The sequence below is a fragment of the Paralichthys olivaceus genome, chromosome 24, assembly GCF_024713975.1.
Source record: "Paralichthys olivaceus isolate ysfri-2021 chromosome 24, ASM2471397v2, whole genome shotgun sequence".
Lineage (NCBI taxonomy): Eukaryota > Metazoa > Chordata > Actinopteri > Pleuronectiformes > Paralichthyidae > Paralichthys > Paralichthys olivaceus.
In genome coordinates this window covers 12,560,406-12,574,854 of record NC_091116.1, presented here as the reverse complement: position 1 = coordinate 12,574,854, position 14,449 = coordinate 12,560,406, and the positions used below count along the sequence as shown (strand labels likewise).

Here is a 14,449-nt window from a genome sequence, read left to right as displayed (position 1 = left end):
CAAAATGAGGGTGATGGGTGCGCTCGGCAGATCCCTCCCACGCTGCTTAGCGGCTGGCTTCCACCCACCGCCTGTGGAGCCGCCCACATCGGGCCGTTGCCACAGCAACACATCATCATCATCATCAGTGACTTGCACTGGAGGAGGAGGAGGACAGGGAGGGGAGAGGGGGGGGGGGGGGGGGGGCTTGAGCACCAAGCAGGGCTGCCACTGTGAACAGCAACCAGCGTGGGTGTTCATGAGCTGAGCCATTCTCCAGAGAAAATCAGTCTACGTGTGTGTGTGTGAGAAGGACGTGGGGAGGGGAGGGGGGGTGTGGTGGAGGGACTGGAGGAGAGAGTGATGGGAGGTATGTGAGAATGACCTGCGTCACAGTGAGTCATCAGCCAGTTTCACAATGTGTTGATGTGACGCTGATGCAAATGGCCTGCGAAGGATTCATCTCAGAGAGCAAGAGAAGAAGAAGACAACAGGGGACGGAGAGGAAGCTGAACTCGGCTTTAAGTCACTCTCACCCCCTGACTCTCTTCCCCCGGGTTTACATGGGAAACTCCACTCGACGCTGCTTTGCATCTGCACACACACACACACACACACACATTCAGAGCCGCTGCTTCCCGGCCTTGCTCAAAGGCGCGTCAGCAGTTCTTAAATTCAAACCAGTAATATTCCAGCTCCGTCTCGAGTACGACACTGAAACTCTGCAGCTCCTCCCTGTATCCAGGAGCTAATATATAATCAAGCAAAACATGATTATCTCCAGCGTGACTGAGTGAAACCTGTTATTACCTCACTACAAAGGCCTTTTCTGCCCCATTAGTCACTTAACTTCAGCAACTGCACCGAAATCATGATGATGTCAAACTAACAACTGCAAACAACCTTTAGTTTGAATCTGCTGCCCTTTGTTTACATCAACTTTGAATAGAAATCTGAGTTTGGGGTTTTTTTTTTTTTTCTCTGCGAATTACAAAAGATTTATCTGTGTGACAAACCCTCACTTCTTCTGGGAAACATTTTTACAAAGCTAAGTCGGGCTTACTGCGGCTTAATGTCGGCTGTGTTCTGGTATAAAGAGGCTCATTGATGGCTTCCGGGGGTTTTTTGTTCAACGCCACAAACTCATGACAAGTGATGACAGCAGCGTTTTCAAGTGAAATCAAGGTGACATTGATCACAGAACGCACGGCACAATAGAGTTCAAAAAAATAAAGTTTAATGTTTATGTGCTGTATAACAAATAAAATATATTAGTGTTTAAAAAACAGGTGCATAACTAGGTGAAGCCTAATCTATCACTTTACAATAAACAGTGAGGAGAGGGTGATCAGTGAGACGCAGGTCAGACACGTGCTGAACATCTACGACAGCCACTCTAACGGCCAGTGTTCGATTCCTTTCAAACCACAGTGGCTTCATCTCCCAGAATTCACTTCAGCCATAGAGAACTTTTTTTTGTTTTTCTTTTTTTTACAACTGATCCCGACCTCAGGTCCTCGTCAGGCTCGAGCCGTCGCAGCTGCTTGAAACAAAACGACCTCATGGAGTTTTTTTTTTTTTGTGGAAAGAGCACAACGTCTTCAAACACAAGTACGGTGCTCTCGTGCACTAAAAGTCAGACGACACAAACAGTTCCCGTGTCGAAGGTGAGCTCCACCCCGATGACAGACGTACAGTTACTGAGCACAAAACAATGGATCCATAGAATATGCAAACCGACGTATTACTGACATAAATATTGCATTGGTCTGTCATTACGCTGAGTGAGACTAAACTACCTGCAGGGAGACTAAATCGAGAGGACATTATTATCATCTGGGACCATATAGACATATTTACACAATGTGGAGAAGACACAGAAACACAGTGAACACTCATTTGTTATGTATCTAACTCTAAACAGCAACAACACATCTTGGAAATCTGCACTGATGGATTAAAAAGTGTTAAGAGCTAAGGCTAATCAACATCATCATCATCATGTAAAGCATCTTTTTTTTTTATATACCAGAAACTTTCACATATTTATTTTTTTTTCCTCAATGACACTTAGGTTTTTGTTTTTTTGTTTTTTTATGATTTTGCTCCACATACATAAACACTGTATTGACACCAAGAAATCTACAGCAAAGTTACACTCGACGAAGGAAAACCCTGGTTGAGAGATTAGGCTAACACGATTCCTTATCATGGAACTATTTACACGACACGCAATACACAGGGATTCGACCTTTTGCTGCTGTTAAAACCCACAAACCTGCGATCTTTAGTATTTTATTGTGTTCAGTTGAAAGTTTTCATATTGAGTGGATTTCTCCTGGATTACTTCTACAAAACACACGGGCGTCTGGATTCCTGAAATAATCCCTGTTTGTAGATGCATGGTTTTGGTTCAACAGCAGTGTTTTGCTAAATTACAAAGTGAAATGAACCAATTAGCTCGGCCTGCGGCAAACCAGCCCGGCCGTCCTGCCAAGACGAAGGTCCTCAGCTGTTGTTCCACAGCTCCTATACATCCTCCTCTGAAATGACCTCCCATAAATATACATAACACACACCAGGAGGGGAGGACTCGTTAATCTCACTTCTCCCGTCTCCCCCGTTTGAAGTGAAAGACGAAGAAGAAGGGGCTGGATCCTAACTCAGTCTCCCTACAGTACTTCTACACCTGGAGGGTCAGAAGCTTTTGTCTTCTTATCTTCTTATATTTAATGGCTTGTGAAACCAGCCACTGCAGCCAATAGAAATCTCAAACTGAGAACACACTGCATGACCACTTTATTATGTGGTGCCTGCTTTTTTATTTTACAATAAATATTCAGTTAAGCTCACATGTATGTCAGAAAGCATCAGCTCATAAAATCACAAGTAGCTGTGTCCACCCTGTTTCCAGAAGACTTTTTAGTCTTAGCACCAAATACAAAGTACAGATGAGACCAATGGGAATCGGACATTTGGTTGTCGGACAAATGTTTTGACGTCCTGAAGGAGAGAGGACTTTTTAAGGGATCCACAAAATTTGTGCAATTAATCCTGAGAGAGTCTTTTCCCAACTTTGTGAATGCTTGTAAAGATATTTCACTCCAAACCCTGGAACCATGAATATAATTCTATACTTTACACAGACCTACAGGTTGTATTGAAGCCAGGGGGTCACCTTCATTTATAGGATGTCTTTGCCAAGTCTAATGGCAATCCATCCAGTATTTGTCATTATATTTCAATTTGAAACAAAGTTTGTTGAACTAAAAATCTAAAGAGGAAACACTAGACTCTCAAAATACTTTAATATCGGCAGCGTCAGCAGCTTCAGCTCTAAAGAATCGTCGCCGTGGTCGTTTTATAAATCGGTAAAGCTGCGCTGCGCTCACCTCGTTGTGGACGCGCGGCAACATTTCTGCCCTCGTCTCACGTCTGAATCTACGTCTGAGTTAAGAGTCAGCCCCGGCCGTCCGAAGAAAGCAACAGAAATAACACCCAGGCAGAGGTAAAGAGCACACACTCTCAAACGACATGCGTATCTAACGTGTACAACTACAGACAAAGACCTGCACAGCTCTGAAGGGCTTCTCGACACGCTCGCTAGGTGCTTTGGCAAATACCTTTGAAAATAAAAAAAACACAAAGACGAAATCAAAGAAAAATAAATGCTATTCATGAGGCAACATTGGTTGTTAAGGCTCTACTGTGGCTGTGCTTGCTTAGTATCTATTGACGGGTAGTAACTGCATACTGTCAAGTGTGAGTAGAATGAGTTGGGAGTGGGTACAGGTTGGGTAGTCGGGTGCTGGGAGGGTGGGTGAGGCACTATGTGGAGTCTTCGGGCTCCGACTTGATGGTCTTCTTCTCTGCGCTGCTGGGCGCCCGCTGCGACGTCCCGTTTTCTGAAAGAGGAGAGAGATGGCGTCAGCGCGGGGGATTCTCACGCTGCCTGGTGGAAACGCATTTAACGCCACAGAGAGTCCACAAACCTGTTGCTGGTGTTTTGGTCTCGTCTGTGTTGTTGTTGTTGTTGTTGTTGTTGTGGTTGTGGTTGTGATGACGCTTCAGTTCATTGGCGAGCTGCTTCCCCAGCGGGAGGTCACCTTCCTGCATGCTTTGACTCACCACCCGCAAGTTGATTGGACGTTCGTCTGGAAAACAGGAAACAGATACTCGATAAACCTACAGAAAGTGTACAGGGACATGTGTTTGTACTTGAGCTTTATACTATACTACATTATAATATACTTTATATATACTCTGTACTACATTATGACGGCTTTAAATATGACAAAGAGATGAATGTGTCTGTTTGAATATCGGGTTCTGTTCTTCCCATCGAGTCGCGTTCATCATCCAATGAAATAAAGCTAATCCACAGAGGGGACCAAAGCAAACATCAGCCCAGATGTTCTCCTAACGCTCACTTTGTTTGACATGTTCAGTGAATTATTCCCGGGTGGTGACAACGTGAGTGAAGCTGCTGCTCCCTGGTGTTTGTCTTTTGTTGCCTTTGAGAGCGAGAGAGAGAAGGATCTCGATGAATCTGCTCTTTGTTTAATACCGACACGGTGAATGTGGAGTAACGATGAGTTCATCATTATCAGATTATTTCACTTGAATCTACGTCTGTGTTCAGTCACATCGTTTCTTTTCCTGACTGCTGTGTATGTTCTACATTAAACAAAGGGTTTGATGCAGACATTTCGTTCATCATCACCTCTCACCACTGCTGCAGAGCTGCGACGAATAATTATTATATTATCGATCGATTGGTTTGAACGTGACAGAATACAATATCTCGTTTAATCTATTTTACATTTTGGTGCAAAACGGTTTAATGTGCACGAAATATATACGCGGGGAAACATGGTGAAAAAGAAAAGAGAGAAAAAGGGAGGAATAAGGAAAAACAGGGAGAGTTTAAAACGTCAAACTGCAGCAGGAGAGAGTTCGAGACGAGAGGAGGACAAGAAGGAGAAAAAAGAAAATGACAAATGACGGAGAAAACAGGGACACGAGGAAGAAAGGCAGAGAAGAAGAGGAGGAGGCAGGAGAGAGAGAGGTAGAGAGAGCTAGACAGAGAGAGAGAGACGCCCCCCTCCAGGCAACTGGCTGGAGGTAAACAGGCGTGGGCGTGATAATTACAGGTGCATTGTGGGATTTGTGGGAACAGCGTTATAATGAGCTGTCGGGAGTGGGTGAAGGAGGAACAGGATGAAAATGAGATGAGGCCCGGAGCAGGAGTAAGATCCTGAATAATGATGTTTCCCTCTCTCACCTCTGTGTCGGAGGAGTGGATATAAAAATGGAGGTGAAGAGAGAAAAAAATAAAATAAATAAATAAAGTGACAGCTGGATGTGGAGAATCGTCCTCCATCCACTTTCTCGTGGCATTCATGAGAGGAAATTAATCAAATTAGCAAAAATAAATAAATAAGAAGATCAAGTCAAATTAGACTCAGATTCGCCTGAAAGACGCAACAATGGCGTCAATTTGGCTGAAGACGGTTCCCGCAGGAGCTTTTCCTCCGGGAATTGGACACAGGGGGCAGCAGTGAGCCGGGCCTACACATGTGCGTGTGCACAGACCATCAACCTGGAGATTCTGAATTAGTTCCCTGATAAGTTGACAGCTTCGTCGCAGCTTCGTCTGTCCCCTCACCCTGGTTGTCTCTGCTGGCGTCGGCAGCTGCTCCGTTAGTGTTCTGCACGTCATTGAGGTACTTTAGAGCGGCGGGGGGGATCCTCCAGTCCAGGGCCTGGAGTCGCTCCTGAACGGCGGCGTCCTGCAGGATCTCCATTTGCCTCGCCAGCAGACGCTCCAGCTGCATCTGAGGGACACAAACGATTTGCACTCTGAATTTACGAGAATGTAGAAACTCTGTAGAAACTATAACAGCTGAGGTTGTTATTCAAAATGACTAATCCAGTGAGTGACAGGTCATTTTCAGCCACACTGGGACACAAAACACAGAGACGTCTGTTTATTGTCGGTCTGCACATCGCTGTCACTTTAAATTGTTGCGGGAGGTTCAGACGCTCAGATGGCGTGAACGCAGCCGTGAAATCTCTTCTTCTCCTGAATGGGATTTCTGGAAATCTCATCAAAATGACAAGTGCAGCTGCAGCCGCACGAAGTGCTCGACCAGAATCCTCACACGCAGACAAGACATATGTTCGACACGCGCAGAGAAGTCAAGGGGCAAACGCACACACTTAGCATGGATGTGTTCTCTGGGTAATGAGTTATCATAAAGCTCTCCTCCTACACTCTGACTCTAATTAGGAAGAAGCCGCAGCAGCAGCGTGGAAACCAATAAAGACCATTAACCGGGATCAAACTGGATCCTGCCGCCACAAACATCTGCTGACATGGAAATCTGTCGCTGACGATTCTTTCAACTCCACAGCTGAGGAACATTTGTTTCGGCATCAGAGAGAATCTGTGTCTTCTCCTCTGATGAGCGTCTCTCTGAGACTTTAACTCAGCAGAGGCCCGAGAGTTAGAGTCAGAGAAGATTTGACAAAGGGGAAACGAGAGAAGCCGGAAAGTGTTCGATCGATAATCAGATTTAAAAGTGAAGCTCACCTGCAGGTTTCTCCCGACGGTTTCCTCCCCTTTCAACTTGGCGCAGGCCAGCTGCTCCCTCAGCATCTCCTGCCGCATGTGGATGGCCTGCAGCGCCTCCTGGATGTCGAAGAAGTTCTCCTGGAAACACAGAGGAGCGTGGATTTATACTTTTTGAATTGGACACATCACATATGTTTGAATGCGTGTGTACGATAAGCAACGGACAAACAAACTGGGGTTTCGGGGACTTTGGTTTTTCTGCAGTAAAATGTCCTGAAAGTGAAATGAACAGGAAACTCCCTCCTTAAGTCAGTGGGCAGGTGTTGGTTCATCGTGGTTAGAATCCCTGCAGCCGCCACATGTTTTCAATCACCGGTTTACAAACTGAGAGGAGCCATTCAGAGCAAAAAGACGCCTCGCAGCCAAGTGTGTCAGGAGATGTAGAGTGAGAGGTCACTTTGTGCTCTGGTCACTTCCGAGAACTACACAAAGCTGCGTCTTCACATTTCAGACGTTTCAGTGTTGAAAACCGAAAAATAATCTCAGAACGAAACGGTTCGTATCAGTGAAGAGTTCAGTCAGTCGATCTGTCAGAGACTAAGTCAAATACCACAAAGTTTACAAAAGTGTGTCAGGGAAATAGTTTGTTTTCTGTAACAATGAGTCTGAAAACCTCAGTTCTTCAGTCGAGGATTCACATGAGAAGAAAAATCCTCACAACTGTGAAACTGATTTTGGAGAATATTTGTCGGTTTAGCTGAGACGAGTAGAAATCACAAAGCTGCACGTTATCGGGCAAAAAGAAGATTCAGAAATCCTGTGTTTGAATTCCAACAAGCACAATTTTAATGCGAGCGTTGACCTCACCTCTGTTTTTATCCTCTTCGGGGACGGCTCGTCTCTGTCTCCACAGCGAGACCTGCGGAGAAACATCGGGAAATCAAGGACTTTGTAAACAACAGGTCGAGAGAACCACGTTGTATCTGTAATTTGAATAAACACAGACACTCATAGGACCGGTGTGAATCACAGAAATCTAAGATCCGTTCCCAGAATGCTGGAGCTCTTACTTGCTGGTGCGGTAGGTGTATTTGTATGTGACCTCTCTGGAGATCTGCCGGGCGAGTCCAAACAACTCGTCTCGACGTGTCAGCAAAGCCATGTCTCGCATGCAGAGCTGAGCCGCCGCCTCGTTCACCGTCAGCTGCACATCAGACACACACGAGTCAATTCAGGCACAACACAGAAACTTCAACCTCATTGAGGACAAGTCCACTCTACGGGAAAACGTATATTTATGAACCTCGTGCAGCGTCAGGTGTTTGCCGTCCCTCCTCTTCGAGTCAAAGCGTCCGTAGATGGCGCTGTACTTACGAATCTCCTCCTCCCTCCGCGGGTCATCGTCGCTCATTTCAAAGATGTGTCCGATCATCTTCGCTAACTTTTTGTTGTTCTTCAGTTGATCTTTGACCTCGGCCAGGTCTGTTTTAGGAAGTCCGGGCGCCATCCTGTCCACGCACTCCAGCACCGACTGGACGGCGGCAGCATCCAGGGCCTCCAGGGCGTCTCTGGGTGAGGACGGCGAGCCCAGGTCCGATGGCGACAGGCTGTGCTCGCTGTCGTTGCTGTGGCCCGACCAGAACCGAGCCTCGCTGCTGCCCTGCAGGGGCGACCCGGCCGACACTTTGTCCCGCGCCACGTCCAGCTTCCCGGGATCTGAGCAGGCGGCCGCGACGGCTTTGGGAATCTTGACGCTGGCGGTGTTGGCTCGGTCCTGAGCGCTGAGCAGCGTGGGCGAGCCCTCGGGCAGCTTGTAGACGGGGATGCTGCAGACGGGCAGCGAGGTGAGCGGCTGGTTGAAGATGGCCGGGTTGGTGACCCAGTCGCGCAGCGCCTTCTGCAGGCGACGCACGTGCAGCGGCTTGCTGGCCATGCCGACGAGGGCCATGATCTCCAGGAACTCCTCCTCGCCGGCCTCGCACAGCTGCTGCACGTCATCGCCACCCTGCTGGATGAAGGCCTCGTAGTAGTAGAGCAGGTTCGCTCGCTGCAGGATCCTGTAGAGCTGCAGCTCACCCAGGGTCCTCGGCAACACCGCCGCCATACCTGAGGGACAACACACCGCACGTTGATCAGAAATGAGACAACAAGACGGACGAGGACGAGATCTGATGGAAGAATGGATGTGAAATGTGAAATTCGGTGAATTGAAGGGGAGCGTTGGCCGTTGTTGGACGCGTGAGCTCCAGTTGAAGTAGATAATGATTCGTATTCTTCACAGTTTCACCATCTTCCTGCTTTGATGGTTAGAAAAGGTACATTTAAAAATAACAACTCTAAACCTGCTCTCACACCTCAATCGGGGATTTCATGTCCCACCTGATTCTGAAACCAAATTATCACTGTGACCTGACGAGGAGACGCATTTCTACACACACGTACTGTAAACACTGTTCCTGGCAGGTGCGTGATCTGAGTGTGTCAGGCCTGAACAGGAGAGTGAAGAGGTTAAATACGAGCCACAACATTTTTAGCCTGAATGGCACTGACAGGATATTTAAGTCTTCAGAATGCAGGATTTGAAACTAGGAAACTTTCTTTAACACTCGATCTTTCCCCTACGATGAAGAAAAGGTATTTCATTATAAAATGGGATTTTTAAAGGACTAATCTGGCCGTCAGTTGTGTTTCTACACGCACGAGATTCCACATTAGCAGAGCCCTGTGATTACATTTCTTCTGGCTGGGATGTTTGGCTGTTTGCTGCCCTGACAGCCCGTCAGATCCGTATTTATCGTCTACAATCGCTCACACGGGTGCCACCGCAAACTGAGAGAGCGCGCGGCAGAGGGGATCTGAAAGAGGCTTGTTTCTGACTCTTCCTATGTGCATGTGAGGCCCTGCGGAAGCCTGGCTAACAGAGGAGTGGCAGTCAGCAGGCCCAGGGTGCTGGGAGGACCACATGCCTCTCTCCACCCCTGCAGGATGTGTGGGTGGTGGGCTCGCCTCGCCCAGAATAGGCCCGGAGAGCCTCAGCCCAGGGAGCCAGGCAGGCCTCGACTCGGCCTCAGTGAAACCAGAGAAGACTCTGAGAGACATTATGACCTTATCTCATCTCTACCTTCAGCTTCATTCTCCGATAGCAGATTCAAAGTCCAAAAGTTTATTTTCTTTAAACTCTCATACTAGTTAAAGCAGCAAAATAAATGTCTTTAATTCACCATCCTCGTCCGTGAAAATGGATCAAACCAAACAACGTAAAAATGTGAGTCACTCCACAAACCCGTCAACACAACAACCTGCTGAATTTCCACCTCTACCTACATCTGCTGGTGTCTTGTTTACAACAAACCAGAGAGAGAGAGAGAGAGAGAGAGAGAGAAAGCAGTGAAAGAACATAGTGCTTCGGCAAAGTCACTGTGGGAAAAGTAAGATCACACCCGAGAGGAAAGTTCATCGCGATGCATCGAGTCGCTGCAGAGGATCCAAGTCCCCAGAAAAACAAATGGAAAACGTGACTTTCAACTTTCAGAAAACTGATTTGAGTTTGAGTCACATACACACAAACATTGTGCACATGTGGTGAAACACTTTTCATATTTCACTCTGTGAACTTACATTTACTCTCGTATTTATTATATATTATATTCTTTCACAATTAACTCGATGTAGATATCGTTGAAAATGTGCAGTTAACTATAAAAGTTATTTTTTTAACTAGAGGTGTTTCCAGAAATACATCGACGAGTTCACGAATCTGTTAGTTGATGCGATACAACACTATATGCAACTACAACTCTTCTTCGCCGCTCTTAAACAGCAGTCGTGCCACAGGCAAGGTGGAAGTACAGCATCGGTACTTAGTATCGGCCAGAACGCAAAGTTCAGGTATCGGAAAGGAAAATATTTGATTAGAAAATCTCTAGTTTTAAGTCATCAATCTAAAAAGTACGAGATGTAAAGACGACTACACCGGACAAGTGACAAACACAATGATGGTGTCAGTATATATATATCATTTTCCTTTTCACATCGGAGTGTTTTATTTAAAAGTCCAGCTGCTGAACTGAGATCTGTTTGAACAACGTCCGATTACGTCTCAAGACAAAAGATCGGTTCTGAACAGTCACACTCAAAGGTGGACAACAGTTTGCCATCGCAGAGAAAGGTGAGACTTCATGAATCATGGAAATAGAGATTGCACCTTGTTGAACCTGTTTGCACACGTAAAATCAATTTTAACACAAGAGGGGCAGTAAAAATTAAAGAAGAAGTGCAAAGAATAAAGCTCAATGAGACATTTGAATAAAGTTTTCGATAAAACTTTCACACCTCTGCTATCGACCAGGTTGTATTTTATATATATATTTATCAATCCATCTTAGTTTTCTGGAAGTAATTCTGTACGTCAGCTGTGGAGTATACTTGATACTTAACTTTACTGCACCATGTACTCCAAATACCTCATGAAGCACAAAGACAGGTTTAACGTTACAGTGTCAGAGTTCAGAGCTTTAACCTGGTGACAGTTTTAAATGAATCAGCAGACTGATGCCTCTTCGATAGTAAACTGAGCATCTTCGGGCTTTGGACAGAAAAACAATGTGAATATGTCACAAACCAATTAACTAATTACCAAAGAAAACACTTGGCAGATGAACGGACTTTGAGAGCTGCAGCCCTGAACGCAACGACAGAACTGAACGAGGCTGTCACTTTGGCACAGACGCTGTTTTCTGCTGCTTTACAACAGATCTGTGTGTGAACTGAACGACTATATTTAGCTGCAGTGTGATCGTGTGTGTGTGTGTGTGTGTAGCAGGTAACATTGTCCATCAACGAAGACGAGCCTCTGTCTGGAGAATGAAACCGAGTCCATCAGTGAGCCTCAACACGGTTTACTGTACGAGAGGAAGAGCAGCTTCAGTCATGTTTTGTGTGTGTTTGTTCCTCGTCGTCTGCACAAACACTCTCTGACTCCAACAGCCTGCCATCATACTCCGGTTTTATCACAGCAGACGTGTGAGTGTGCGTCCTGGGTGTAAAAGGCGGCCGTGAATGGCAGCTTTCTAAATGAAGCCCCGCTTCACAAAGCCAGTTGAGCGAGTTCAGCCTTTCACCTGGAGAGTCAGGGCTCGCTGGCACAAACACACGCACAATGGAGGCTGGTGTTCCAGGTGAAGTGGCACACCGGCCTTATCTCTGCCCTCCCACAGACAGAACGGAGATTTCTTAGATTTGACTACGATTCAAGGGGGAATTTTCCAGTTTCTCAGAGCAGAACCCATGAATGTTGCAATCAATACATCATCACTATGACCTGGTAACCATGAGTCCTTACAGCGTGCGTGTGTGTTTCGACATCATATTCACAACAGTTAATGCTTTTAAATAAAACAAAGATCATGTGAAAGACCAGTAATTCTCCCACAGCAACTTCTACATGAAAGTTTACAATGACAGTGACCCCCCTCGTGGTATTTTAACATGTACGATATACATATAATACACATGTACACGGCTTTAATGCTGCTTTAATGTATTTCCATGTCATAGTATTGCGACAGTGACACAGAGCTGTCTCTTTATGCTGCTCGGTGATGAGTTCTGAGCTATTTTTATCTGCTTTGAGGTTTTTCCAGTATTTTTTACAACGTATACACATTTAATAAATATATAATAATCATGCACAGGAGTGATGGAGATTGTGCTTTAAGGTATTTCACCTCACACAGACTCCCAGCCTGTGTGTGCTGCTCAGTAGTGAGTTAATAATGGCATGTGGCGCCCTGAGCTATTTTTAAACCCACTTTAATATTTCTTATAATAAACACACACACTATTCAAACAGAGGCAGGGTTTGCATGTGGACTGTTTCATCTTTCATGCGTAAAAAGACGAGTCCTCAGTGACATTTTAAAGCACTTCCTTTGTGATTCCTGCAGAGAAACGAGTGTTGTGGATGAAATCAGCAGCAGGAGTCTAGTCTTACCTACCTGGTGAGTTCTTCACCCCCTTTGGTTCGCCCTGGTCTGGTTCCTCCTTCCTCTTCCTCACTGTGTATCACCACAAACCCCGGGAGTCCGCTTCGAGAGATTCCCACAGCTCGTGCCTGGTGCGTAAAAATCGAAAAAAAAAAAAAAAAATAGTGTCCAAGACGCGAAAAATAGGAAACCAAACAGGGCTTTTCTTGCCTTTGCTTGCTCACGCTGAGCGACACTCCTTCTTTCTTTCTTTCTCTCCTTCTGGAAACTTTTTCTTTCTCCTGCCGCCGAGAGAAAAGAGAGAGAACAGGCGCAGAGAAGCAGAGAGGAGCCGCTGACCTTCGTGCGTCTTTGGTGCGTCTTCTTCCTCCAAGTGTGTGTTGTGTGGAAGCCCGCGTATGGAGAGTGTGTGTCAGTGCGTGCGTGAGCGTGTATGTGTTTGAGTCCTCTCTCTCCACTCCCCTTCACTTGTCACCACCGTCATGCACACGCACACACACACACACCCTCACACACTTCCGCCAGGGGTAACGAAGTAAAAGCACCAGGATGAGCGTGCGTAAAGGAGAATGTGCAGGTTCTCGTTAAACACGCAGTGATGTGTGTATTATTGTTGTATTTATATGGTAAAGATAATGTTTCCTATTCACTACAACATGAGGCGTCTTTGTCTCTGATGCCTCTACATCCAAAGCACTTTCGATTCGACCAAGTTTACCACCACCACAACAACAACAAGAACAGGAAGAAGAACTTTAAAAATGCAGAGTAGAATAAAATGAAAAGCTGATAAAAGTAGATTTATTATGAAGATTCATTTAAGTACACGAGGCTCTCGTGCACGTTCATTTGTCTTCAAATTCAAAAGCTTTTATTTTGTTAACGCGTCCTGTCTGCCGCGTCCTCAACGCGCGCACCTTGACGCGTCAGCGGAATAAAGTGGGATATTCCGCGTCTCTCTCTCTCTCTCTCTTTGTGTAGTCTCTCTATCAATCTGTCTCTCTATCCGTCTGTCTGTCTCTCTCTCTATGTGTCCCTATTTCTCTCTCTCTCCCCCTGTCTGTCTATCTCTCTCTCTCCCCCTGTCTGTCTATCTCTCTCTCTCTCTCTCTATGTCTGTCTCTCTCCCTCCCTCTCTCCCTCCCTCTGTCTCTCTCTCTCTCTCTCTCTCTCGCCCACGCTGCTCCCTGCGTGACGCAAATCCGCGCGTGGGTGGACACACGGGGCGTGGGAGGCTTCTGCACGGAATACCAAACACAGGCAGGTTCAACACCCACAGAGACACAGCAGTTTGCACACTGCGTGTTCTGCTGCGGCTCGTTCTTCATCATTTCCACATTTTAAAAATAATCAATAGATAAAGATCAATGTGCAAAAAAAAAAGAAAAAGTCTAATGAGATGCATCACATTTAAAACTTTGACCTTTTTTTGTGTTTGCACATTTGTTTTTATCCATTCAGTGTTCACTTGAACTCCAGTTAAATGGGAATGTTATTAAAGACGATATGTGTATTTTACTTTGTGGATTGTATGTTTAGTTTTTTTTATATTTCAGTAAAGTAAGTGTCTATATCGTGGTCATGTGTGTGTTATAAGTATATTTACACATGTATGTGTTTACCTATATTAGCACATTTCTTTATATTCAATGGAAAATGTATTTGTACACCGTGTGTGTATACTTTACATGTTTAACTGCATGTGTGACATCATGTATTGACAGTTGTACCTGATTGTTCTTTCTGTTCTGATTTTTCCTCGTCAGATTAACTTTCACATGAAAAGAAACGAAACACAAACATACGACAAAAGCCGACACCAGAATTTCCCGACCACTTTCATACGCATTGATTTTGTGTTTTAAGGTCATCTGCTGTTATCTCGAGGTTGAGTGAGTGATGTCTGTAC

The 14,449-nt window shown here is 45.6% G+C and overlaps 1 protein-coding gene across 3 annotated transcripts; it reads right to left on the bottom strand.

Annotated features, from left to right (window-relative positions):
• Positions 1–1,204: 1,204 nt before the first annotated feature.
• On the bottom strand, positions 1,205–14,405 carry LOC109641702 (NGFI-A-binding protein 1). Of its 3 annotated transcripts, none has more exons than XM_069520872.1 (9): positions 12,751–14,405; positions 12,549–12,668; positions 7,860–8,662; positions 7,627–7,760; positions 7,424–7,475; positions 6,575–6,694; positions 5,648–5,816; positions 3,972–4,133; positions 1,205–3,884 (listed from the first exon to the last, which is right to left on the bottom strand). In XM_069520872.1, the coding sequence occupies exons 3-9, from the start codon at positions 8,658–8,660 to the stop codon at positions 3,808–3,810; spliced, it is 1,515 nt and encodes a 504-aa protein (XP_069376973.1). In that variant the 5' UTR covers positions 8,661–8,662; positions 12,549–12,668; positions 12,751–14,405; the 3' UTR covers positions 1,205–3,807. The 3 variants fall into 3 exon arrangements, with proteins under 3 accessions (XP_069376973.1, XP_069376972.1, XP_019961789.1); XM_069520871.1 differs by having other exon boundaries at positions 12,553–12,668; positions 12,751–14,404; XM_020106230.2 differs by having other exon boundaries at positions 12,553–14,404.
• Positions 14,406–14,449: the final 44 nt, after the last annotated feature.

What these genes read in the sequence shown, in the direction of transcription:
- LOC109641702 (XM_069520872.1), bottom strand. Translation starts at nt 8,660, where the DNA reads ATGGCGGCGGTGTTGCCGAGGACCCTGGGTGAGCTGCAGCTCTACAGG. An exon ending in TACACCTACCGCACCAGCAA is followed by an intron (nt 7,476 to 7,626) that starts GTAAGAGCTCCA and finishes GTTTCTCCGCAG; the next exon opens with GTCTCGCTGTGGAGACAGAG. An exon ending in CCGTCGGGAGAAACCTGCAG is followed by an intron (nt 5,817 to 6,574) that starts GTGAGCTTCACT and finishes TGTGTCCCTCAG; the next exon opens with ATGCAGCTGGAGCGTCTGCT.